Source organism: Vipera berus (assembly GCF_964194415.1).
Source record: "Vipera berus genome assembly, chromosome: Z".
NCBI lineage: Eukaryota > Metazoa > Chordata > Lepidosauria > Squamata > Viperidae > Vipera > Vipera berus.
Window position 1 is genome coordinate 45,690,894 of NC_138205.1, and position 26,957 is coordinate 45,717,850.

Below are 26,957 nucleotides of genomic sequence, written 5' to 3' on the forward strand. Positions count from 1 at the left end.
AAGGGCTACCTGGCCTCCTTATATACCTGGCCAGGTAGGCGGCTAGCCATTGGGGTTGGCCCTAGGTTTCCCGCCGAAACTGGGTTTCCTGCCAAAACCGTCCAGGCCAATGCCCCCTGGTGGCTGCTGCTATGCAGATGCCTGCACTTGGATACATAACAGTACCATTCACAACTTCTTGAGCTAAGACAAACAAGCATTTCCTTCCCCAATAAGGAACTCTTTCCCTAAGAAGCTGCTGCTTTCAGCCTGCATTTGGGACCAGGAATCCTTACCCCTCTGTATACCCAGATGGCCTGCCTTTCCTACTAGATATGGGAACACAGTGGGGCTTTTCTCATGACACTGGCTGTATCTTCTTGTGGGAAAACTTGGAAATGGCCCATTTTATAAGAATGGGATGATTTGCATTTGATGTTTCTGTATACACAAATAAATGGTCACTGAGCATGGGAAACTCATGTGCCCCAGATTTTTATTATTTTATGAGAGAAACCTTGTCCTGTCATTCCCATACAAATAGATGGGGTTCTTCCCATGGATGATGGAAAAGATCTTATTAAAATAGCTGAGCAATGAAGACTGTGCAAAACTCAGGAGGGACTATGATGTAAAATGATCAGGAAATGATTGCAAGGAGAATTGCAGTGAGATGTATTTCAAGTCAAAACATTAGAGTATTTAAGTATCTCCTTTTGGTTATTCTGTGTCAGCGGTCTCCAGACTTGGCAAGGAGATAGCGGAGAAATTCTGGGAATTAAAGTCAACAAGTCTTAAAGTTGCCAAGTTTGGAGACCTTTGTTCTGTGTAATCAAAGTAACAAAATCAACAAAATTGCAATCGATAGTTGCTGGGATCCCATCTCTAGGATCAATTCTGCTTGGAGCTCTACCTTAGAGGTGGAAGAAAGCTCTCTTTGAAGAGAGAGGGGAAAATCTGACAGTGGAAAGCTCTGACCTGCAGGAATTTTTGGGATTGAGTCTTCATAGTGAAGGGCCTACAAAACAGCATGGGGGAATGAGATAGTGAAGCCACTGGATTCAGTGTTCAGTGTTCTTGAGTTCCTGTCTGATGATGCCATCAACCTTAGGGATGCACATTTGGGAGAAGCACCAGTTTGAAGAGAAATTTTCTCCCCTGATATAGAAGGAGAAGGAAATGGATGAATTAAAATATCAACTATGTTGGAACTCTCCAAGACTGTACATAGTATTGGCTTGCTTATTAATGATCAGAATGAGGTAATAAATTATGTTGTCCAATGGCAGTCTGGCAGTTCAGCTCACAATATGATGCTGAAGTAATATAAAAGTTGATAAGAGAAGATTCTTGGAAAGAAAGTACTAAGAATGGATTCAGAGAGTTTGGGAAGAAGGAGAAAAAGATAATTCAGAAATTGCAGCACTAAGTGAGCTATGGTCATATGTGTGTGTGTGTGTGTGTGTGTGTGTGTGTGTGTGTGTGTGTGTGTGTTTGTTAATTGCCACTGCCTCCTGTCAGACAGCCATAGAAAGTAGAACCTAACTAAGATTTGAGGCTACATGATCTTTTTTTTTTGTTGTCAATAATTTGGTTTAGATCTAATGCTTGTTCCATGAATACAAATCCTGAAATTGCACAGGTGTTTGATATACCGAGAAATTTAGCCAGCCTGTAGAGACAGAGAGATTGGACTTTCCAATGATAAGCCAGGCACAATTGCTGCTATGAAACCATAAACTTAATTTCCTGTTCTTCGCCTCACTAGCACTTTTTCCTGCTAATAAAAACAGCCCTGTGAGGAAACTAAATTCTAGATCCTTGGTCTGGCATTTTCTTTTTAATAATCAAAAACTTATGATGGGATATCTAGGCAATAGTTCTTTGCTTACTGTTTGTTCCAATACCTGGGACTCTGAAATCCATAGAATGTATTGCAGTAGCAGCAATATTTAATTATACTTGCCCACCTGGGGCATTTGAATATTACTAAAAAATACTGAAATATTGTCAGAGTACTATATATAATGATATGAAATATATAAACATTTAAAAGCTAGTAAATAGATAATTTTTTGCCACAGTAAAATAAACATAATGATCAATGACCTAACAAGGATATCTCAAAGATGTGACAAGTGAATTGAGAGCCAGTATGGTGTAGTGGTTAAAATGTTATATGTAGTGGTTAAGATGGGGTTCAGGAACTCAGAATAAGTCCATCTTCTGTCATGGGAGCCTATAGAATGACTTTCAGCCTGTCACTTTTCCTCAACTCAACCATACCACAGGGTTGTAGTTATACAAAAAAATCAGGACAATAATTGGCAGCTGGGAGTTTGAACAATATTTCTTTGCATGCTAATCTTTGATTCTCTAATATAAGTGTGTTTGCTTCTAGCTTATAAATCTGGAAGCATTAAGTACTTTTTCATGGCAGGCAGGCAATCATGAGTCCTAAAATCCAGACTTAAGGTTCATGTTAAAAGTATCTACAGAATAGAGGCAGCAAGTGAAACCCCAGTGTTTCAGGTTGCCATCTGATCATTTCTGGACAAGCAAAAACTCATTAAAATATTGTGGGAGAGCAGCAGACAAGAAGAACATTGTCAGTTTACATCTCTGTATGATAAAATTGACAAATCTCCAGTAGCTGTGATCAATGCTTATCTCCTCACTAAAACCATCATATCATAAAAGCTTTCAATAACTTGGATATTTAAAGAGCTGCAATCAACATATAAATAACATGATTGCTTGACTGTGTCCTGAAGAAATTTGTTTCTCTTTTTTGAAGCCAATGTGGGCTTTGTCTGGGCCCAGCTATACAGTCACTGGCTCATACTCAGTCCCTGTTTGGCAACATTTTGAATCACTGGGCAAATCTTTTTGTTGGAATCTTTGCTGTCTCTCAGCTACCCAACGGAGGAGCCCCCCAAAATAACCATCCAGCCCCCCCATCCTTAGCATCATTCTTCCAACATTGTATTTATTTTTTGTGATAATGGAGAAAGGTCCTTGTGTGGGTGGCCAGAAATGATGGGGAATGGGAACAAGGAAAGAAAGACAAGTGGAAAGTGGAAATTAATCAACAAGAGTTTGGTCCAGCTGTTCTCTCTCTCTCTCTCTCTCTCTCTCTCTCTCTCTCTCTCTCTCTCTCTCTCTCTCTCTCTCTCTCTCTCTCTCTCTCTCTCTCTCTCTCTCTCTCTCTCTCTCTCTCTCCCTCCCTCACAGGTTGGCTGTTGCGGAAAAAATAGGAGAATGAAGGTGTATTGGATATCTTCTCCTTTCTTGAGTTATTTGTAACAAATAATAAATGTGGGGTAAATAAATAAATACCTGCACGGTAGCTCAAGAAAAAACATTACAATTTGATGTATATTTATAGTACTTCCCCTGCAAATAGCAGTTGGGACAGATGTTAATTGACTGAAGGGTAGAACATGTCTACAAGATCCTTGGGTATAATGCCAATTGGAGACTGAAACAATCCTTGTGTTGCAAGGAGCCTTGGCTTCTAGAAAAGTCATTGCAGACTGTTACTGTCAGCTATGCTCAAATGTCCAATTGATGTTCTAAGGATAGATTTCCACACACAGTTTAAACAATAGTATCACACTATGAAAAGGGGACTTTGAACTGCAGAAAATAAAGATTATATTATGTTGCCCTCTACTGTTCAATAAACTCCTAGGCTGGAGTTGATTAATTTGTATGATATACTTTCATGTTTACCTGACTCTTTAGATTCTGAAGATTCTAATTATTAAAAATCAATCAATTAATTAATAATTGAATAAGTAATGTTGAATAAATTGATCTAGGAATGCAAACTGTAGTTATACAGTAAGATGGGCTGTGTATAAACTGATGAATAAATATTAATAAATAATAAAAATAAAAGCCTACCCTGTCCAACATCCCTTATAGTTCAATAACATGTGGAAGCTCACAAGTTCTCCCACTTTGCCTGAAAGTAAGTTACTCTCATAGCTACCACCGCCACATGCAAATATTTTGGCAAAAGAATAAGCTGTTTATTTGTTATTATCATGTGAACATTAAAGGGTTTCTTTCCATGGTGATCCATTCTCACATGAGCAAAAATGGAGTTTTGTAGCTCAATGGAATTAGGAGATAATGTCAACTATTTTGGTTGGTGGGGACAATGTTGAAGTTTAAGTGACAAAGTTTACTAGTACTCTTTTTGATGCTGTCTACAATGTTTAAATCTTTGTGAGGTCCCAAATGACATTATATAATGCTATAACATCACTTCAAGGGGCAACAGGAGAAGGGGAACATTTTCCCATCTCCAAATATTATTCCTTTGAAAATCCATTGGAATAATTCTCTATTGTGACAAGGGATGAGCTTATTATCCCAAGCTATGGCTTGCTTAACTCTGACTTACTGAAGAACAGATAAACAACAGATAAACCAAATACGGTACTAAGCAAGCCACATTATTGCTTAATATGATATACAAAAGCAGTCATAATGGGGTTCTGAGGCAAAAATCAAAAATATAATTAATAACAGGTTAGGGAGTGTCTTGAGTACTATGGGAGCACTAGTTAATTTTTTTAATCTGGAGCCTGAAATGTGTTTTTCTAAAATATAAAATGGACAATTTTATTTTCCACATTTAGAGTACTTATTCCTTCACCCTCACATCAAATGCTGGACTTTTGAGATAGCATAACTCATGTTTTTTTTTTACTTCAATACTGTTGGGCCAGGTCTCTCTGAAGGAAGGATTTAATTAAATTAATTGAACTAACTAATTCAGATCTGACTTCGGCCAAAAAAGAGAAGGATTGGATATGCAAACTCTGTTTTGTGCTTTCATTCCTAGCCGTATAAGCTGAAGCAAGGGAGAAAATTGCTGAAGAAATATTTGGTGATATTAGCCTTAATGTGCCACTTTATCTTTAAACTCTCTTGCAAACGTCTCAAAATACAGATCTAATACAACACTGCACTATGGTAAATCTTATTTTTTTATATATAAATTTGGTTTGCTGAATTAGCCACAGAGCAGTGAATTTGTCTCTCAAGCAAAGCTGAGGTAATAATATGTGGGGAAAAACCTTGAGAGACTGGGCAAACAGATACTGCTAAGGGAACAGTCAGATATGAGATAGTATAACCTGCAGAGTTAGAGGCTCAGATGAGGCCTCCCTAATTTCTCAGGCTGTAATGGAGGAGAAGGGGAGGACTGTAATTTCAAACTTGCAAGATTCTGTCAGTGAAATAGAATTAGCTCATCTGGTTATGGTTCCTATCTAGTTTATCCCAAGAGGCCAGATAGCCATAAACTATACATGACTTATCACCAGGGTCAACACATATTATTAGGTAAGCTATGCCATTGTTTAATGGATTTTGGCCTAGTTTGAATATAGGCATAAAACAATGTCCTGCTTCATAATAGTTCTGAAAAAAATGAAGTGACTTGATTCACACACATGTGTGGTTTATTTAACCATGGTTTTAAAAGTAACTTCAGTTACTTTGGTTGGGTTAGTGTAACACACTAAATCACATATCACTATTAATCACTATTAATCCACCCCAATATCTGAGTTCATGTGATATGTAGTAAGATACAGCCAAACAAACCACACTGTCATGATGTGAAGCCACTGTGTGTATCTTCAATTTAATTCAAAGTTGTTCATTTCTGTGATTTTGGTTCTTGGGTCCCTAACCCCCAAACATTTCAAATAAAAAAGCAATTATTAAAATGTTCATGCTCATAAAGCAAATCACTGAACATTCTCATTTTTTGTTTCCATCTGCACAATGCAAACAGTCACAAAAATGGAATTTCCTCTATAATGCACCTGGATGGTCTTGATAGTTTTCACTTTTTTTCCTGTTTTTTAAAATACATAGTCTATTTTTTCATAGACAGCAAATTTCATTTCTCATTTTCTCAGCAGCCAATATTTGGGGTAGTGAGCACAGCACAAGACATTGTGGGCTGTTCCCTGACACCACTGGATGACATCGCCAGGGCTCGTTGCCTTGGAAGAGTGAGGAAGATTCTCAGGGGTGACTCACACCCTGGACGGTATCTCTTTACTCTCCTACCATCCGGTAGGAGATATAGGAATATAGCCAGCCGTACCAACAGGCTGAAAAATAGCTTTTATCCGTGGGCTGTTAGGCTTTTAAATGGGACATAATCTTATGCAGAATTGACTTGGGAGGCCGGTGTGTGGTGTAGTTGGTTCACATGGTGTGGTAGGATGGAGGGTTTGTTGTCACTGTGTGTTGGGGGGAGAGAGCACGGGGGGGGGGAGGCTCAGCTAATTTCAATGTACACATGTACTTTGACAATAAAGGTTTATTATTATTTATTATTTGGACATAGGTGAGTCTAAAGGTGATTTCTATTTATGTTTTCAAGAGCGTCATATTCTGAACCTTGCTTGATCACATGACTGGGAAGCAGAATGAACAAGCAAGATGTGACATGAGGATGGAAACTCATATCATTATAGCAGTTACATGAAGAGTTTCACTTCACTTTTTCTTCTGCCAGACAAAGGACTAGAACAATTCTTCTGCTTCTTAGCAAAGTTTGGTCTAGTAATTAAGGCATCAGGCTTTAACCAGGAGACTGTGAGTTATAGTTCTGCCTGAGGCGTGAAAGCCAGATGATTGACTTACAGCCAGTTACTTTCTGTCAGCCCAACTCACCTCACAGGGTTGTGGTTATGCAAAAAATAGGAGTAAGTATTGTGTGTGCTTGCCATCCTTAGTTATTTATAAAAATAATAAAGATGAAAATTTAAAAATATCTAAAAATAAATAGAAGTATTTCACTAACATTGTTAGTGCTCTTTCTAGGAATTGGCATAATACACTCAATTAGCATTTGAACATAATGATCTCCCTAATCCAATAGCTGACATTGTGCATTATTTCAAATATGGTAAGCACTAGTCCTGCCACGTTGGGATCTTCTCTTAGTTTTTGCCCCAAAGTCTTGTCCTGGTGTCCCTCCTGCTTTTCTGGAAATCTCTTTCAAACATGGACTATTGTCAGTCTCAATCAACTTTCTGTTGAACACTAAATATAAGAGAAAAAGGCTGGTAATGCTGCTGCTTCTGTTGTATCTGGACTTGTACCACTGAGATGCAGCTGATAGTTTGTAATAGAACTGGTCCAACTACTGGGCAGGTTGGTAGTGTGTCTCAAGTGCTAAATGATGGGGGTACCACTGAAAATGAATCAACAGGGCATTGATTCATTCTATTTTATCATGATGATGAGTTCAAGAACCACCAAACAGTTGGAGAGAAGTCTAGGATTATGTCTGCTTTGTAGTTACTCATATGTTTTAGTTCATAGATTCATGATTTTGATTTAATCGTTACCCTGTTTTTCTTGCGATATTACACAATCATGATACTGTTTGATGCCATTTTTGGTATCCTATTTTGTCTGCTGTGTACAACAGCCTTGTACTGTTACTTTTTTTTTACTGGCTACAATATTCCAGTTATAAGATGGATCACTTGTGATGTTTTACTCACAGTGATATCAAGATAAACACAACCACGGCACTTATCAATCTATCTCAAAACACCAAAACTCTCTGCCACCTGATGACAACAAAGTGAGAAATCCTTTTGAAAAGGGATAGGAGAAAAACATAAGATTCTTTCTCCAGGAGAAAATAAACCCAAAATTTTAAGGAAATTGGAAGATTTTAGGAAGCATTATTTAAGGAGCAATGTCATATTTGGAGGGTAATCATTATAGATGGAGGTGCAAATTGGGGCTCTGTTGCTTCAGAGAAGGATCAGATCTCTCTCTCTCTTTCTATCTCTCTTTCTCTCTCTCTCTCTCTCTCTCTCCTCCTTCCCTCCCTCTGGGTGTGTATGTGTGTGTGTATGTTTGTGGGGTGCAATGATCTTCCAAATCAAAAGATTGAGTAAGACTTGAGCTGTGGTGTCCTTTTTTCTAGAAATGAAACTCTGAAACCTTGATTACATATGATCTTATCTTTTTTAATATGCATACAGATCAGATCAGAAGAATAAATTGTATAATAGGCATTCATGAATGTACATCTACCTGCAATGCATCTGGTATAGAAAAACACATTTACAAGTAATTCTAAAATGCAGCAAATGAGAAAGGGTTGAGAAAAGATTCATACATATATATATATAACATGCATCATTTTTGTGTACAATCAAGCTTTAAAATATAACTATCCCTCTTGGTTTAAGAATTATAAGTAGCTTTGAAAAAAATGTAATGTTCCGCCGTAATTGGGGATAGTAGGTAGGATATATTTACAAACCATTACAATCTGAGAATACAGAGATTGATGTTCTCTGTGGGGAAAATTTTCAGTTTTTGAAAAGGACTACTTTCCCTCTCAAACTATTGGATACCTTTAGTCCTTGGTTTGTGATGTTTCTTCCATTGCTGTAACTTTATGATGGAAAGCAAGGCATAAACTGTTTTCAATATTTGAGCTTTTCCCTATCTGTCATTTGTCTGAAAACTCAAAATCTTTCCAAAAATTGTTTTATGCTCATCTGGATTATCAAAGCAGATTTGATAGTTCTCATCAGTACAATTTCTGAAAGAACTAGTATTGGGAACTAGTGATTCATATAGTGGTGGGGAGTTTTTCAGTGATCCCAGCTTGATAAATGGAAATGACCATTGACTTGTGGTTGAAGATTGAAGTTTCACCATTGGCTTTATTCTTTTCCAATCTCTGTCCCTCTGTCCCTGCTTCCAGAAGAAAGGAAAGAAAATAATATTTCCTACTAGTTTTTCAGTTAATGAGTTCTACAACTGAGAGGCAAAAGAAAAAGCCAGACAAAAATAGGAATGAAAATAACCTCTGCAATTTTATGCAAATATGAGCCAGAAGCATGCCTCATCAGTGGCAGGTGTTGTTGCTGTTTTTGTTGTTATGGGATTGTAACTCTTCATTTCCTGCCTCTCTGCAAAACTAATCTTTGCCTGTCAAGAAAAACTCCTGCGTCTATGGAGGTTCCCTCTAAATGTAAATAGCAGCTTTGGAGAAACCACTGTTGGAAAGGTCATGGTGTGTAGCATAAAGTAGAGGACTCTTCTGTATTTTACCTTTCCCATTCCTCCCTTCTCTGGATGCTACTGCTCAGGTTTTCACATAGTTATCCCCGAAACAATATAAAATAAAAATAAAATGTACATGAAAGATATTACTACAATTAATTTCATATTGGATTACTTGAGAAATCCCTTTTGTATGCTCATAAGAGACCTTTGTATAGGCCCATGATAGCATGGAAAGTGCAAGAATGTGATTATTCTTTTATTAGGAGCAATTGGGATAACACCTAGTAACAATCCTTGTATATAGTATTAAAATGATGCATCCTTCTTTCTTTCCCTCAGTACATATGAAGCATATTCTAATGTATACCAGTTAGTATAGGAACCTAGGCTTAAGATTTATTATTTATTAATTTTAAAATGAGAAAAAGAAAAAAGTCAAAAATTACAAATTACAAAATACAAACATTACATGGAAAAGTTTATGAAATAATACAAGGTAAAATTAAAAGGAAATATGAATCATTCTACTTAAAGAAACACCTCACTTTTGTTCAACTTGTACTGAACAAATATAAAGATAGCTTTATGGAAGGTTAACATTTTAGCACTTTCATTCTACTTTTTGGTGAAATGGATTGAACCTGGTAGTTATTTGTGTCGTCCCCCCCCCCCCGTGGGAAGGAAGGAAGGAAGGGAGGGAGGGAGGGAGGGAGGGAGGGAGGAAAAAATCACCTACTTGCTTGTTTCTCAGCTTTGTGAAGATGCTAAATAATTGTCACCATTTTATGTCTGCAAGATTTTTTAATTAGGCCTCCTGAATTCTTCAACTTCAGAAGAACATACTTTGCCTTTCCTGTAGCTATGGCATGGTTCTCCTAGTTAAGATCTGCAGACAGCTTTCTGCAGTTCTGCTTTTTGCTTTTTAGCAAATTTTATTTAGATAAATTGAGTTGACCAGTGGGGGGAAAGAAAGAAGAGTTGGGTCTCTTCAAGTTCTGTGAAAATACTCCCACCAATAAGTGAGACCTAAAAGATCTCCTGGTTCCATCTCTGATGATGGATGGTAAAACACCTGTGATATTAACATCTGTGATACTGATTATGCAGAGTTCCAGCATCTCATGGGGAGAAAGAAGTTGTGGTATCAGTTTCTGTGGGAACAGAACTTCTACTGTTCTTCTGGTTTGTTGACCATTGCCAGAGCTGCTTTTGATTGATGCAACCCAGATCTTTAAGAAGTCGGAGGACATCATTGCGGAACTTAATTCCTATGAAAGCATACAGGAATGGATTGAGACAGCAGCGGAAGCAAGCCAAGCTGTAAGTCACATCATTAGCCACATCTAGGGTCTTGATGGCATTGCACTGGCCAATGGTTAGGTTGTATTTTGAAATGGTCCTGAGGATTATGACGCAATTGTAGGGGAGCTGAAGGAGAACAAAAGCTATCATGACTACAACAAGGATTTTGATTACATGTTTTTTTTCAAAGCTATGGGGTTGCAGCAATTTTCTGATGATGACACAATAGCAGAAAATCATTACAAATAGAGGTAAGCAAAACCCAAAGACCATCTGAGATACTCTTATACTGATGGTTAAGGCTATATGATCATCTGTGGCGATGAAACATTGTGCTGGGTATGAAGGATGTTCATAAACACTGGTATGGACCACTTCTGGGACAGAAAAAATAAAAGCTATTGTCCAAATCAAGAAACAGGTAACTTTGCTGGCAAACATTCTCTGGGACCGAAGGCGGTAGGCTAAATTTGCCTGAACAATGGCAAAATATCTATCAATGCTGATGGAGAGAAGCAGCAGCATGCCACTGAAGAAACTCATCTGGCAGATGAGGTAAATCGCTTTGCATGCCAAGCCCCCAAAAATCCAGTGCTTGGCTGCACTGACAGCCCAAAAGGGGAGAGTCAAAAGAAAGAAGATGTCTGATAAGGCCAAATTGAATAGATAGATATCAGTCATTGTCTTGAGCCTCTTGAAATAGATGTAGGTTGCCATAACCAGACCATTGCCTGCCAGTCCCACAAAGCATATCAAGGAATATGCAACAGGAAGAAAAATAGCACGGAATTTCCGGATTTCGTCTTTCTTGCAGATCTCTTCAAACTGACTGTAGTCAAGATTGGAAAAATCTTCAATGATGTAACCCACTGTTATTTGGCTCTCTTTAGTAGCATCTTCATCAAAGCTGGGGTTGCTATTAATCACAGAGTCACCTTTGCAGAACTGGAAGGGAGATACAACATGGGTTATTTTTATCCACCCGTATTCTTTTAGTTGTGTTTTTTTTTGTATTGCAAAGGAAACAATCTTCAAGTAAGAATGGCCTGTTCTTTGAGTATCCTTCTTTAGGGACCATAAACATGACAAAGTAATATTAGTTTTATTTCAGTTGAATTATGATTTAATGAGGCTACTGTTAGAAGTTTTTAGTCTACATTTTCCAAAATTCCTAAGATGAAGGAGTAATGTTTCATCACATACTTGGAGAGTAAGTAAACTCTTTTGAACTGAGTTTTATTCCTGATGACAATAGGCAAGCTCATGGAGTATTCTCATCAACAATGCAAAAATGCTTTATAACTGACTTTGGGGGTGTTTTTGTCTACCCAAAAGCTTTGTGTTTCTTGGAGTTTCCCCATTCAAGTAGTAATCAAAACTGACCCTGCAGAAGAACTTATGCAAACATAAAGCGGGGGAGGGGGAAACTATATGGAATAATATTTATGCAATAGCATGCATACACTTACCCATCATATTGTTCCCTTTTGGAGCAAATAGCTTTATGCAAGGCACAGAAAAGTATTGAGAAGCAGGAGCAAAAGAAATTAAAAGCAACGGATAAAAGAATCAAACTAAACCTAGTTAAACTCAACACTATTCATTATACTACTTTTCACTCTTCTGTTCTTGCCAATCACCCATGTTACACCAAATTGCCTTTTGTTCTTTAAGCTTTTTGTCTTCCTTTTTTGTTTTTTTGGGGGCTTTTTTTGTGGATCTCATCTACTGTAGACAGTCAAGGTTTTCTGAATCTTCCCCTTCCTCTCTACCTTCACTCTACCTTCTTACATTTATTTGTGTTCAATCCTTCTTCATTTTAGTGTACGTTTTTGATACTTTTCATTCATTCTTTCATTCATTCATTCATTCACTCATCTCTTATTTTTAAAGTTTTTAAAAATCATACATAATCCTTAAGAATACTATTCTTACTGCATTCAATTTCCCATACTTAGGCAATTCTCAGTTCCAAATAATGAAGAAGGTAAAAGCACATTTTTATGCACAGGTCATTAATTATTTTACAAACCTTATAGGCCACATAACATTCATTATTTTTCTACCACTATTTGCAGAATTTTAACATTTGTCCATCCATTTTCTGACCTTTAATAACCTTTTATCATGGCATACAAATACATCTACTTACACTATTTTTTCACCATTTATGTACTCCTTGAAATCATTTTCCCTATCAAACAGTAGAGTTTCTGGAACATTAATATTCAGATTTGATACAGTTTAAAATTTGCTGCAAATTGTTTGGGTTGTAGTCAGCAGTGCTGTATTATCTGTTTGCAATGTGCATTATCAGCCATCTCAAATGTCATCACAAGCACTAAAATTTCAAGGGCATATCCTCAATCATAGTTTTATTATATTTTCTGTTCGTTGTTCCATCATTAGCTAAGCATTCTATTTATCCCCACATAAACGTTTATTTTAATGATATATGGGTCATTGTATTCAGCAACCAATTTTCAACTCCATATTCACACTAAACATAATTCAGAATATTTTCTCTAAATCAATAAATATTCCTTTTTGCAAAGTTATTTATCTCTTTGAAAAAGAGAGCAATAACTGCATTCTTCCAAATGTCTGGCATGGAAGTAGCCTTCAAACTGATGTTAAAATATTTCACAACTACTATATAATTAAATCACACCCATATTTTAACATTTCTTTTCCAGATGGATCAGCTGCTATAATTTTTTTAAAATGTTATCATAGCAATTTTCACTTTTTTCCATTATTTTTTCCAGGGCATTAATACTTACAACTTTGATATCAATTCCATTGTTTGTCATATCATTACCATCTCCACAGACATCTCCACAATACTCCCTCCTGCTCTGTTGCACTTCAGTTTCATTCCAAATTATTTCTTCACTTTTATTCTTAATCCCATTTACTATGTAAGAGGTTATGTTTTCAACTCGTCTCACCTACTTTTAGGTTCTAGCTCAACCAGATTTTACTAAGGGTTAAATATGCAAAATCTCTCTTAGAGTAGAACTTAGAAGCTTTCATTCCAATGCAAATATTATATCTAGATTTCAAAAGAAGTGCTGAGAAGATAGAGTCAGTTGGATTGAGATGGATGGCTAAGGAAATTAAACAAACAAATAACTCCCTCAGACTCCCAATTTATCTGCACATGAACACCGATTATTTTTAAAAAATGCAAGGGAAAAAAAGGTATGCAAGTAATATTTTGTCTGTCTGAACCCTTAGATTTCATTTTCAGTGAAAGCTTTTATAAAACAGCTTTCTCAAATCATTACAAGTTGGTGTATTGATAGCAATTCCCAAAATTTAGAATCTTCCGGTGGAAATTGTTAGAGTTTTCTATTCCATTATACATAGAGTGGGGAAGAATGTAATAGAACAGGAAAAAGATTTATTCAAGATAGGAGGATGGTAGCCATATGAAAAAAATATTTATTTCAGAAGTAAATTCCCCCTAAATTCAAATGGTATTATTACTACAAGGTAAATAGACACTGGACTGTAGTCTATGGAACTTTTCCTGCTCATATTTAACCATAGTACAAACAAGTCCTGACAACTCTTTTTTTTACTGTCACCACAACATTTCTTTTGTTATGGTTTTCTCATAAAATTTTGAAATGTCTTTCTCTTTTCTCATCCATATCTGGGAAATGAGAAAGATTTAAATCATATTTAGCTATGCCTGTACTAAAGTACTCTTCCACTCTTTAATCAGACATTATCCAAGGCAGTCTTTCTCAAGTGTGATCACGTGAAGATGTGTGGAATTCAACTCTTAGAATTGCCCCAACCAATATGATGGTTTGGGAATTCTGGGAGTTGAAGCCCATACATGTTCAAGCAGCCAGGGTCAAGGAACAATGGTCTAAAGATAATCTCATGGTGTAAAATCTATTAGATTTGAAAAGAAGTCAAGTGACTGCTGAGATTGAGAGATTGGGATCATCAATGGAGAGAGCTAATATGAGGCTGGTATTCTGAATCAGGCTGAATCAAGAATGAGTAAGTAGCACTTCATTTCAGCAGTGGGGTGGAAATTGAGAGCTGTGAGATGAGTTGCTGTATAAATAGAAATAAATAAATAAATACTCAAAACAGTTTACTTTTTGGGCAGGAATTAGAATACGGTACATAAAAAGATGAATGCTGTTTATGTAGCAAGGACACATAAAGAATCAGTGTGTAAAGCTGGGATTTTGTTAGTGAAGATTTTATGTTAAATTAAAAACAATATTTATAGTTTTTTGCAAGGTAGTTTATAAATGTTCCCCCAAATGTTCCAGAAACAGCTTATTGAAATAATAAATGGCATTAGATATTAACAACAGTAGAGACTGTTTTTGATTTGTTTCTGAGATAACAACAACTAATATTAAAGAAAATTCTAATATTCCTCACAAAGGTTTTGATATATATGAAAGGCAAAGCCAGATGATTCCATTTAAGTGCTGACCATTGGGCTTTAAAATGAGATAAAATATGGCAATATAGCACTTGATTTTTCTATCACTGAGCCCTGTTCTGTCACAGTAATGAGTCCAACAAGTGATACTGTCCTTGTTTTACTGCAGGATAAATTAATGAAAGTGACTGGCGCTGCAATAGAATAGGGATGTTGGTAGTGAATTCAATTTTGTTCTTATAGCAGCAGTGCCTCAAAATATTATGTGGATAGCTATGAAGCCAAAATAAGTGGGCAAAATTGTGCCCCCACCCCAATACTGTATTAGAAAGAGTAAAAAGCCTTTTTTGGCAAAAGCAGTTAAGACTTGCATTACATTCAATGGTAACACAACCTGTAATACTTAACTGGCAGAAACCAGCTTTTAGCAAGTATTTTTTGTGAAATGTGAAGCTAGATACCAGTGTGAGAACCACGTACCAGATTTATCCTAAAGCCTAGCTAAAGGGACCCTAGAAAGCCACTCAATGACCTGGAGAGAAGGAAGCATTCTTATAGTAACCTAAGTGACCCATAGGAGCAGAGCAAATCCCATAGTTAACAGCACCATCAGCTACATTATTGTTATAGTGTATTAAATCTGATCTATGAAGAAAAATGTGTCAGGGAAAGAAGACAAATGAAGTTTGAGAATAGAATATTTACAGTTGACTTTAACACCCTTTAAATTAAATTAGAAATAAGACTAAAGTAATATGGCATAACATTAAAAAAATGTTACCAGAACACGTTTCAGCTATGGTTAGTGAAACTTAGTTATGTTTGGATAGCAGCACTAAAATAAATTAGATTTGGGTTGGCCAAAGCAAGGAAAACTGATTTTTTGTGACATTCATTTTGAAAAATTCCAAAAAGTCATCTAAGATTCAGTTTCACTGGAAGTTTAAAACAGGTAGAAGAGTTGGCTCTATGAAGAAGTTCACAAAATGATGGATAATTTCTAATCAAATGGTGAGAAAAGCGAGAATGACATTGACCCAATTTTTGATTGAAGATGGAATAAGGATGGAGCAATAAAGGGAAGAAATAATGGGAACAGAACAGGATAAAGTATCAGAAAATTGGAAATAGAAGGGATGTGAAAGTAGGGGCTAAAATAGTGGTGTGGTGGAGGAAAAAAAGGGGGGGACTTAGGAAGAGCAAACAGAGAGATGTAGAAAGAGGACATCACAGAGACAGGTGGAGGAGGTGGAGGAGAATGAAAAAAAATGATTTATTGGCGGAGGCACCTGCCTTATGTTTGAACTGTCTTCTTCTTCATCATCAACATCATCCAGGTTTTGTATGAAACCATATGTTGGGTACAAGACACAGATTTAGTGGAACAAAACAGCATGACATTGGTGCAAATCTTAAAGGCTTGTTGGGGGGTCAGTGTTGGTATTATTCTTACCTCCTTACAAAAGACACAAGACAATGTGATTTATCCATTGTATACAGATGTATAAATCTCAGACTTCGTAGAATAAAATGGTACAAAACTGGTACAAAGCATAGGTTTTTACTGCTCATAGCAATATATATTTTAGACATTTTCTTTTGAAACTCCAGATTGAAATATTTGTTCTCCCTTAATGATGGGGGTACAAAATCCATCCCTGATTTAAAAAAAGTAGTTCAAATTTTTGGTCTTGGTTTTAGCTTTGGGTGTAAATCAGAGATTTGGTTTGCAGTTACTGAACTATGCTGTACTGGGTTGAGTGAAAGAACCACATCCTGTGGGTTTACTTGAAGCAACATTGCCTAAAAAGGAAAGAGAACAAGGCAACTATCCTTGGGCTCTCTCTACCTGTGTGAAAGTGAGCGTGCCAAGAGAAAGAAGAAGAATTAATTCACAGCATTAAAGTGAAACTTTGCCACCAATCTAACCACATAGCTTTCATTAAGATTAGCCTGCGAGGTTGGGAGAGGTGGTTTGGTGTTTAGCAATTACATTTATCCTTAGCAATCTTCACCCCATGAATTCAACTGCAAACCCACCAGCTCTAGTCTATGCCATGCAGGGTGGTGTCAAGGGGAAGAGGTCATAGCAAAATACATTTGAGAAGTAACAAGTCAGCATTGGCTAATTTCAAAACAAGAAGTTCCATGCTTTGTCAGATCAAAAGCCTACTAATATCATATTTTATTTTCTAAATGATGAAAAAATATACTTCTGGTAAGTATAAAAGCTAGTTTTGAGAAAAAAGAATCACCCCCTCTTATAGTGATTAGTTGTGCAAAGCCTTCTTTTCATTAACATTTATGTACAAAAAGCACAAAAAGCAAGTTAAAATGGCTTCAAAACAACTTGTAAAAACAGTGAGCCAGTGGCCATAACCTGATTTGTCCATGGTTCAGTGGCTGAGCTCAACTTTATTGTTAAGTCATAATCCATGGTTTACAGATAGTAGTGACTTAATTCATAAGACATATTAAGTCATGATGACTGAGGACCTCCCATCTACATTCCCCAATCTATTCCCCAATGTCACATTTATAACATTTATAACATGGCACCCCCCAAAAAAAAAGGATGGGCAAGGAACATAGAGAGTTGAAGGGGGTGGGTTTAGCCGTTTCTCTCCCAACTGCAACAGCAGTGAGCAAAGGAAGGGCTGGAGTTAGAAGGTGCATAGTGTTTTCATCAGCTTTATGATGTACCTGGAAAAGTAGAGGAAGCTTCCAAAATAAGGCAGCCTTCAGCTGTTGATCTAGAGGAGGAGAGAATACAACAGATGAATACAATGTTAGAAGCCCTCTTGTGAGAAAGAAAGAGAACCATCAATGCCTTACTTGCTGAACAAACTAGACCCAAATCGAAGACAGATTGGATTGCCAAGATTTCCACAGCTTGGTGCCTTCTCGATAGACTGGGCTACAATTCTCAAAATCTGGCCCAATCCAGCTGGAAGGTACCAGGAATGAAGGGTACCCTAGGTTATTTTGTATTGCCGTTTCTTAATGGGGGTGGGAAAGTCCATGAAGGGTCATGTTCAAAATAACAGCAATAATTTAGGTATGGTTGGAGATTCCTACTTTCTTAGATAATTGATTCTAAGGTGTTGGCCAGCAAATTGATTCACTAGATTGTTCTTTTGACAAGGGGTTAAAAAGTGGTGGATAGGGGACTTGCTACCTGTACAAAGTACATTCCTGGCTTACAGACGCATAAGGACAATTATCCCCCTCCTGCATGACTCTTGCCTCCAAATTTTCTTCTGAAAAGCCAAAATTGGTTCAAAATTGGACCTGACTGTTATCTACTTTAGAGTCACAAAAGCAGCTTTGTTTGTCCAAAGCAACCCAATTGAAAGAGTTCAAAAACTAAAATAAAGTAAACTGAAATAGAAAATTGTCTAAGTTGGTTTTTTAGGCACATTTCAGCTCTGGAGCTATTTTCCTAAAACATCGTGTCTGAATTTGTTATTTTTCAATTTAATACATTTATTTTGCATAAAATGATCAGACATATACCCCCTTTAAATAAATAAACCACTACATCAATAGTAATGTTAATAACATAAGAAGCAAGTTATGCCCAAAAGCTATACAAATGAATTATACAATTATAATTGAATAATCTGGGAATTATAACTACAAATGAACATTTTCAACTAGCAATAACAGTAAATGTAATCAAGTTAAAATGTAATTAGAATTAAACAGCTCTCATCCATATAATTTATTTATTTTTTTATTTATCAAATGTTGAAATCTCCCATCTCCCTCTCAGAGGAACTCTGGGTGGTGTACAAATAAAATATTAAAGCATAAAAACATATAAAATTTTAAGAAATGCAAGAATGATTAAAATTCAATGTTAAAAGTTAATTTAAGAGGGGGTGGCTTTCAGGATGCTAGCCAGACCCACGGCTGCATGCTCCTCTGTGATCCCTGGATAAGACATATAATATATATGATCAAAGCAATAAAATATCAATTGTATTACAGTGTAATAAGGTAATATATGAAGGAACTGGAAGACAGCAAAATAAAACCATAAAAGCTAATATACTAAATGTCTTAATATAGATAGCAGTGCAGTCATAATGTAGATTGATAAAAAAAATCTGTTTTGCAATTTGCAATTTTTTTCTAATTGATAATGAAATAACATGTAATGTGTATGTGAATGTATTTAAATATATGTATATAAATATATGTATAAATATAAATGTACATAATAAAAATACTTCAGTCATTAGTAAACAACCATGTCATCCTGATACTCTTTAAAAGAGAACAACATTTGATTATAACATGTAAACGTTATATAGATGGAAATCTGTTTCTCTGTTTTATCATTTGAAACGGTCAGTTCTCCTCATAATTTTAAGGAAGCTAAGAAAAGCAATATGAGACCTTGTCTGTCTTTCTGATTTATGTGAGCAGAAATAAGCAGTTATTCTAAGGTAAGAGGATTTCACTCTGCACATGATCAGAGACACTTGTTATTCCTTTGACATCAAGAACTTATGAAGGAGTTGAACTCTCAGAAAAGGTAACTTTCATACTCACCCCTGTCCATGGTCTTTTGCAAGCTGATGCAGAGAGGAAGTGTGAGTGGCAGTTTGTCAGAAGCTCTGAATGAGCATTGAAGAAAAGCTGTATATAAGGACCGCCTTTTTATTCTTGTTGAAAACATACAAGCATGTAAAGCATGTATGATTTATTGCCCTCGATGTCAAAGATTTAACCATGGTTTCTCCACCTGTACAGTCAATATTGAAGCAGAACTTGGAAGAGAGATTTAAATATCCTCAGATGTTTCCTGCTCTACTGGAGAAAGTATTCTGGTGCAACTGATAAGAGACTTTATTCCCTTGAAGGATGAACAGATTGTTGGAAGCTACATTCTTATGGTGATGTCTATTAGAGAAATAGCCTTCATGATATATATATTTTTATTTTATTTTTATTATTGGCACTTATATGCCGCCCTATCTCCCAAAGGACTCAGGGCGGCTAACAACAATAACATACAATAAATACAGAAGTTAAGATAAAATTAAAATTAAAGGCCTCTGTACAATAAATTAAAATTAAAATTAAACTAAATTAAAAATTAGAGTTAAAAATTAAAAACATAATTAAAATCCCTGTCAGTCCAGGTCAGCCAGGTGGAAAAGGAGTGTTTTGAGGCCGCGGCGAAAGGACTGGAGATCTTGGGCCATCCGAAGCTCATGGGGGAGCTGGTTCCACAGGGCTGGCACTCCCACAGAGAAGGCCCTCTCCCTGGGGGTCGCCAGCCGACATTGTCTATATATGATATACAAATGGTTCCCTGACATAAGGGCATGTTGGCTTGTACCCCACTCATGGGGATCATCATGTTAGTGAGCATTCAAAATATGATGGTAATAAATAATTCATTTTCTTATTGATAAGCATATTTATGACCAGGTTTCATATACAAGACAACCACATGCATTGGAGTGAGAATAATGCTAGTTAAGCTTTTTGAGAACTTTATCCATATAAGACAGATCAGACAGAAGCAAGTAGAGATCTTTGCAGTCTCTTTCTCTCTCTTTAATCAGTCATAGTCATATATCCTAACAATCTGATTCTTATAACAGAAGTCAGTCACTAAATGAGGAGTGGGTGTGTAGAATAACAGAATAATAGAGTTGGAAGGGACTTGGAGATCTTTAGCCCAACTGCCTGCTCAAGCAGGAAACCCTACACTATTTCAGAAAAATGGTTGTTCAATTTCTTCTTAAAAACTTCCAATACTGAAGCACCCATAACCTCTGGAGGCGAGTCATTCTGCTGATTAATTGTTCTCACTGGTAGACAGTTTCTCCTTAGTTCTAGATTGGTTCTCTCCTTGATTAATACAATATGATACTTGGATGTTTCCATTTTCAGAAATTGGTGGGAGCAATCAACTTGATTGTCCTTGCCATTCCAATATAATCCTAAAATAATATTAGAGTGGAAATGGAGGGAAATGCTTATGGAGAAATTGTGCTTATGACTCAGCTGCCTTTGTGATGCCGCTTTTTTAAAAAAAACTTTATTTGTTTTGGATTATGATTAAACAGGATATAGGGTCATGCAACTAGACCTGTTGAAGTACTGCAGTGCCAATGATGGGCAAATGATTTTCCCACTAGCTTGAAAAAGATAGAGGACAGCAAAGCCAAAGGAATCAATCCGTTCCTTGGCCTCTCAAGAGCTCTAGACAATCAGAACAACACTATTCAGTTATGAGTCAGAACGTTGGCAAATAGAAGTGGAATAGAGATTAGCAACATAATCAACATTCAGGCTAATATAGCTGTGTGCTGAGAAAAGGATGTAGGGACAGTGCTTTAACTCAGGGACTGGGAAAGACCCTGTGTGGCAAAAGAAGAAACTGCATATCCCCAAGTGAGGCTGAAAATCACAGTGTGGGAGAAGAGGGGGTGGAAGAAGAAAGTGTCTGAGGTTTGAGGTAATGAGAGAAAGAGAAAGGAAAAAGTATTTATGCTAAGGACTATGATCCTATAACTGGTTACTGCTGTGGCTTGCTTTTAAGAAAGAAGGGGTTTTTTGAAGCATTGATAAATTGCTTGCTTAACTTATTCTTTATAGGCAGAAGCCAAAAGCAGTAAAAGTAGTCCTCATTTAACAACCACTGGCAACTCCATTGCTAAGTGACATGGTAGTTAAGTGAAACATCCAGTAACTGCACTGATGTAAGTTCCACTTGCTTGTTAAGTGAATTGTCATGGGTTGTTAAGTGAGATATCACATGACCACAATTTGCAATTTTACTGCCAGCTTCTCCATTGATTTTAGTTGTTGGAGGTGGATTTTAGTTGTTGGAGGCTCACAAATGACAGCCTTGTGATTGTTGGTCACTGCAATGGATATAAGTCTGAGGACAGGTATAAAGATACTTTTTTCATTTCTGTAGTAATTTGAAGAACAATCATTAACCAATGGATTTGTAAATACAAATATGTAAACACATACACAAAAATGATGGAGATCACAGAAGGAGATTAGAGATAATAATGGGACAAATCATTGCTAGCGGTCTTTTTCCATGTGGATGTAAAGTTACCTGCCAAAACCAAGCTGGGATACACCTAAAAAGGTCAAATGAGATAATCATTTGAGCTACTATAGAAGAATATCCAAGTTCTACCTGAAGAAGTACATTGGAATGGTTTCAAAATGTGAATCATCAGAATAGGCACAAAACCGGATCCTGAACAATAGTGCATTGGACACAGTAAAGGCATTAATAGCAATTGTGAGTTTAGTGGTGTTAAAGACAACCACTAAATTGGTTTTGGCTAGTTTATTTGTAAATTTTCTTCTTAAAGGTGCAGAGATATATTTAAGTGAATCTTCTGAAATCATTAGTTATTAACAGTACATTTATTAGATTTCATGGGCATTCTTAGCACAATGAACTGTTTAAGCAATGCTACTTCAGGGAAGATAAGCAGCTGGGAATTTACTACAGTACTCACTATAGACTGCCTTGGTTGTTTTGTACATGTGTATACCCTATCAAATCATTCTGAAATTGTTTAATTCGGGGAGGGGGAAGAGAAAGTACATGTACTCCTCAGGTTACAACTGTTTGTTTAGTGACTGTTCAAAGTTATAACAGCACTGAAAGATGTGATTTATGACTGTTTTTCACACTTAACAATTGTTGCAGCATCCTTGTGGTCACATGATCAAAATTTGGATATTGGCAACTGGCATGTATTTGTGTCAGTTCCCGTGCCCCCTTCTGACACGCAAAGTCAATGGGGAAGTCAGGTTCAGTTAACAAATGTGCTACTAATTTAACAACTGCAATAATTCACTTAACAACTGTGGCAAGAAAGGTTGTAAAATTGGGCAAAACACCCTATTTTATGCATAACATAAGCTAAACAACCATCTTGCTTAGCAACAGAAATTTTGGGCTCAGTTGTGTTCATAAATCAAGGACTATTTGTAATCCATGTAGTAGGAAGTGATCATTGTTGGGATGGAGAACTACTTCAAAGTCAATTCTGCCAAAGGGTTTTGGCAGGTAACTTTACATCCGCGTGGAAAAAGACCGCTGGCAATGATTTGTCCCATTATGATTGTTAGAGTATTATCTCTAATCTCCTTCTGTACTATCTTTTTTGTGTATGTGTATGGCATATTAAATTATAGTCAATGATAGTGATTCTTCTAGAGTCCCAAAAACTGAATTCTCATTTTGGGTCCTGAGGAATAGTTCTTTAGTTCATATCTGATGGCTAAAAAGATTGGATCTCTAATTTCCTGTTGTGTAATGCCAACCTGATGGCCAAGTTGAAGAAGCTTATCAAATTTAATGCATTAAAGGTAGGAGTAGGATTTTGTCATCTGGCATTAAAATCACTAGCTAACATTCCTGGTGGTTTCTGCATTAATTGCATGTGCAGATAACTATGGCCTACTTCAGGGTGGCCCACACACGGGGTGGGTAATGAGTAATGAGAATTCAAACACCTATCTTCAGGGGCATGTCGAGGACTCTGATTATATGGCAGATAAAATCACTCAGATTCATTCAGAGTTGAATGTTGGTGAGGACACTGGGCCATTGGAGAAGCCCAGGATACATTCATGCGCAGTTATTTGGGATTGGCTTGAGTGTGTAGCTTCTGAAGAAGTAGACAGGTAGCTAGGAAATGTGAGTGTTGTGTAGTGGATTCTTGGGAAGCAGGAGGCAAGATGAGAGGGTTCAAACAGGAACATTTCTTTATTGTAGTAACAGGAACAGAAGTGATAACAGACACTTCTGTACAGTTACTTATATGGTTGGCCACTAAGCGGTGGCCAATAGGTTTGAAAGAACCTATTCCCGCCCCAGAGCCAACCAATGATCGTCCTGGAGACTGCATGTCTGGGCAGCCAGCGACCATTACACAGACACCCTAATTAAGCAATCTCAAGCAGCATTCAAAGACAGGTGAAAACAGTTTACCGTAAGTAAAAAGGCCCAATACATTACACCTCTCCCTCCTAGAATGTACAAACATTATTAAAATTATTTGAGAATAAAGTAAATGTGGTAGTCTGCACGACCTTGCAGATCACCTGGGGAACCCAGGCAACTCTCGGTCTACCTGCTTGCCCGCCGGGCTGGGTAGACCAGAACTCATGAGTTCACAAGAGTCGGATTGACTCGAGTCCCTTTGGATGGCCATTTCAGGTCAGCCCAGACGGCATTGGTCGCACTGGTGAATGATCTCTGGAGGGCTCGGGACAGGGGTCATTCCTCTGTTCTAGTCCTATTAGACCTCTCAGCGGCTTTCGATACCATCGACCATGGTATCCTGCTGCGGCGTCTCAGGGGATTGGGAGTGGGAGGCACGGTTTTACAGTGGTTCTCCTCCTATCTCCAGGGACGCTCGCAGTCAATGTTGACAGGAGGGCAGAGGTCGACCGCGAGGTCTCTCGTTTGTGGAGTTCCTCAGGGGTCGGTCCTCTCGCCTCTCCTGTTCAACATCTATATGAAACCGCTGGGTGAGATCATTCGTGGCTTTGGAGTTGGGTATCATCAGTACGCTGATGATACCCAGCTTTTTCTTTCTACCCCAAACCACCCCAGTGATGCCCTCAACGTGATGTCCCGTTGCCTGGAGGCGGTTCGGGTCTGGATGGGGAGGAACAGACTTCAACTCAACCCCGACAAGACCGAGTGGCTTTGCATACCTTCATCCCGGGTCTATTCGGATATTCCATCTCTTTCTATGGGGGGTGAATTATTACCCCCCGTAGATAGGGCTCGCAACTTGGGAGTCCTCCTAGATTCGCGGCTCACCTTGGAAGATCACATGGTGGCTGTGACTAGGGGGGCTTTCGCCCAGGTTCGCCTGGTGCGCCAGTTGCGGCCCTATCTAAGCCGGGATGATTTATGCACGGTCACTCACGCACTCGTGACCTCTCATCTAGACTACTGCAACGCTCTCTACATGGGGCTTCCCTTGAGGACCACCCGGAGGCTCCAGCTGGTACAGAATGCAGCCGCGAGAGTTGTGTTGGGAGTCTCCCGATACTCCCATGTCACACCTCTGCTCCGTGAGCTGCATTGGTTGCCAGTTGTCTTCCGGGTGAGATTCAAGGTGCTAGTAATGGTGTTTAAAGCCCTCCATGGCATGGGGCCGGAGTACCTCAGGGAACATCTGCTGCCGGCATCAAGCTCCCTGCGCCCTGTGCGTTCCCACAGAGAGGGCCTCCTCAGGGTGCCACCGGTCAGAGAATGCCGACTGGTGGCCCCCAGGGGGAGATCCTTCTCTGTGGGCGCCCCGGAGCTATGGAACCAGTTACCGGTTGAGCTCCGGACGGCGCCCGATCTGCGCTCCTTTCACCGCGATCTGAAAACATACTTGTTCGAGCAAGCCGGCCTGGCCTGAGGGGGGATTGGTGGGTTTTTTTATTATTTTTATTGGGGCTTTTTACTATGTATCAATTGTATTTTAATCAGGCATGCATTTAATTATCTTTTAGTTTTTGTAAATTTCTGTGTTTTATTCTTGCCCTGTACACCGCCCTGAGTCCTCAGGGAGAAGGGCGGTATAGAAATATTATTAAATTAAATTAAATTAAATTAAATTAAATTAAAGAAGAAGCGGAGTTAGCACAGTGGCTGTCTTAATCAGGTTGACTTTCCCCATCAGGGGACCCATGTTGCACTCCCAGGCTTTACCCATCTACGACCACTTCCCCATTGTACTGACGGGTGGAGTCCTCAGAGCATGTGAACTGTCCTGCTTGGCTGCCAGTTTCTGGTTCTAGGAGCGGACCCATCGTGAGGTCCTCGCTTTGTGGCCGTTCTGCAAACTGCTTCCACAGCTGATCAATATGGTGGCGAATGAATCGCCCCCCTCCCATCCAGAGCCACCTCATATGAGAGAGGGCCTGAGACTTTGACAATTTTACCCCACACCCACAAGTTCCCATGCCCATAGTTCCAGGCCCACACCCCATCACCCACTTGCAACCCCCTTGGAGGCTTTGGGCGAGAGGTGTCTGCTACCACCTGGTCTGGATGCAATCTGTCCAGTTTTGTGATGAGCCTTCTTCCCCAGTGAAGCTCTGCTGGGCTCTTGCTTGTTACTGTGCAAGGCATAGTGTGCTGGCAAAACAAGAAATCAGCCAGCCTAACTAGTTATGCGACCCCCGAGCGTGTATCAACAGGATCTTATCAAGGAAGCCTTTTTGGACTTTTATTCCAAACTATATGCTAAAGATAAGATTAATGAAGCAGATATTGATGTATATTTGAGGAATGCTAACATCCCGGTTCTTACACAAGAACAAAATGAAGAGATTAATCAACTGATAAGAGAAGAAGAAATCCTTTTAGCAATTAAACAATTGAAGATGGATAAAGCGCCAGGCACGGATGGACTGACTGCGGTGTACTACAAAAACCTACAATTGGAGATGATAAAGCCACTAAGGGAACTGTTTCAGACAATTCAAAGGGGAGGAAGGGTGCCTCCGTCTTGGAGAACTGCCTTTATTTCTTTGATTCCGAAGGAAGATCAGGACGTCACTCAAGTAAGAAATTATAGACCAATATCACTTTTGAATACGGACTACAAGATATTTGCTAAGGTTTTAGCTAACAGATTGATGAGGGTTCTGCAACAGATAATTCATGGGGACCAAACTGGGTTTATCAGTGGTAGACAAATGAAAAATAATGTGAGGCATATAGTAGACTTGTTGGAATTTTTGGAAAGGAACAACCAGATCCCTGCGGCGCTGATCTTTTTAGACCCCAAAAAAGCCTTTGATCAATTGGATTGGCAATTTTTGATGAAAGTTTTAGATAAAATGAATTTTGGGGATAAATTTTTGCAACCAATTAGGGCATTATATCAAAAACAAACAGCCCGAATAATAGTAAATAATAGTTTGACTAAAGTATGTAATATTGAAAAGGGCACAAGACAAGGGTGTCCGTTGTCACCTTTATTATTTATTTTAACATTGGAGATAGTATTGATTAAAATACGAAACTCGGAAAAAATTAAGGGAATTCAAATTAGAGATCAGGATTATAGACTGAGGGCGTTTGCAGACGATCTGGTTGTTACGGTGACCCAGCCAAAAAATTCTGTTGTGGACCTGATGGAGATAATAATGCAATATG

At 38.0% G+C, this 26,957-nt stretch overlaps 1 protein-coding gene across 1 annotated transcript; it reads right to left on the bottom strand.

The window, feature by feature from the left end:
* Positions 1-7,991: 7,991 nt before the first annotated feature.
* On the bottom strand, positions 7,992-19,406 carry CCR7 (C-C motif chemokine receptor 7). The gene is made up of 3 exons (XM_081345442.1): positions 19,343-19,406; positions 17,486-17,535; positions 7,992-11,307 (listed from the first exon to the last, which is right to left on the bottom strand). Exons 1-3 carry the CDS (start codon positions 19,350-19,352, stop codon positions 10,180-10,182), a joined length of 1,188 nt encoding a protein of 395 aa, XP_081201568.1. The 5' UTR covers positions 19,353-19,406; the 3' UTR covers positions 7,992-10,179.
* Positions 19,407-26,957: the final 7,551 nt, after the last annotated feature.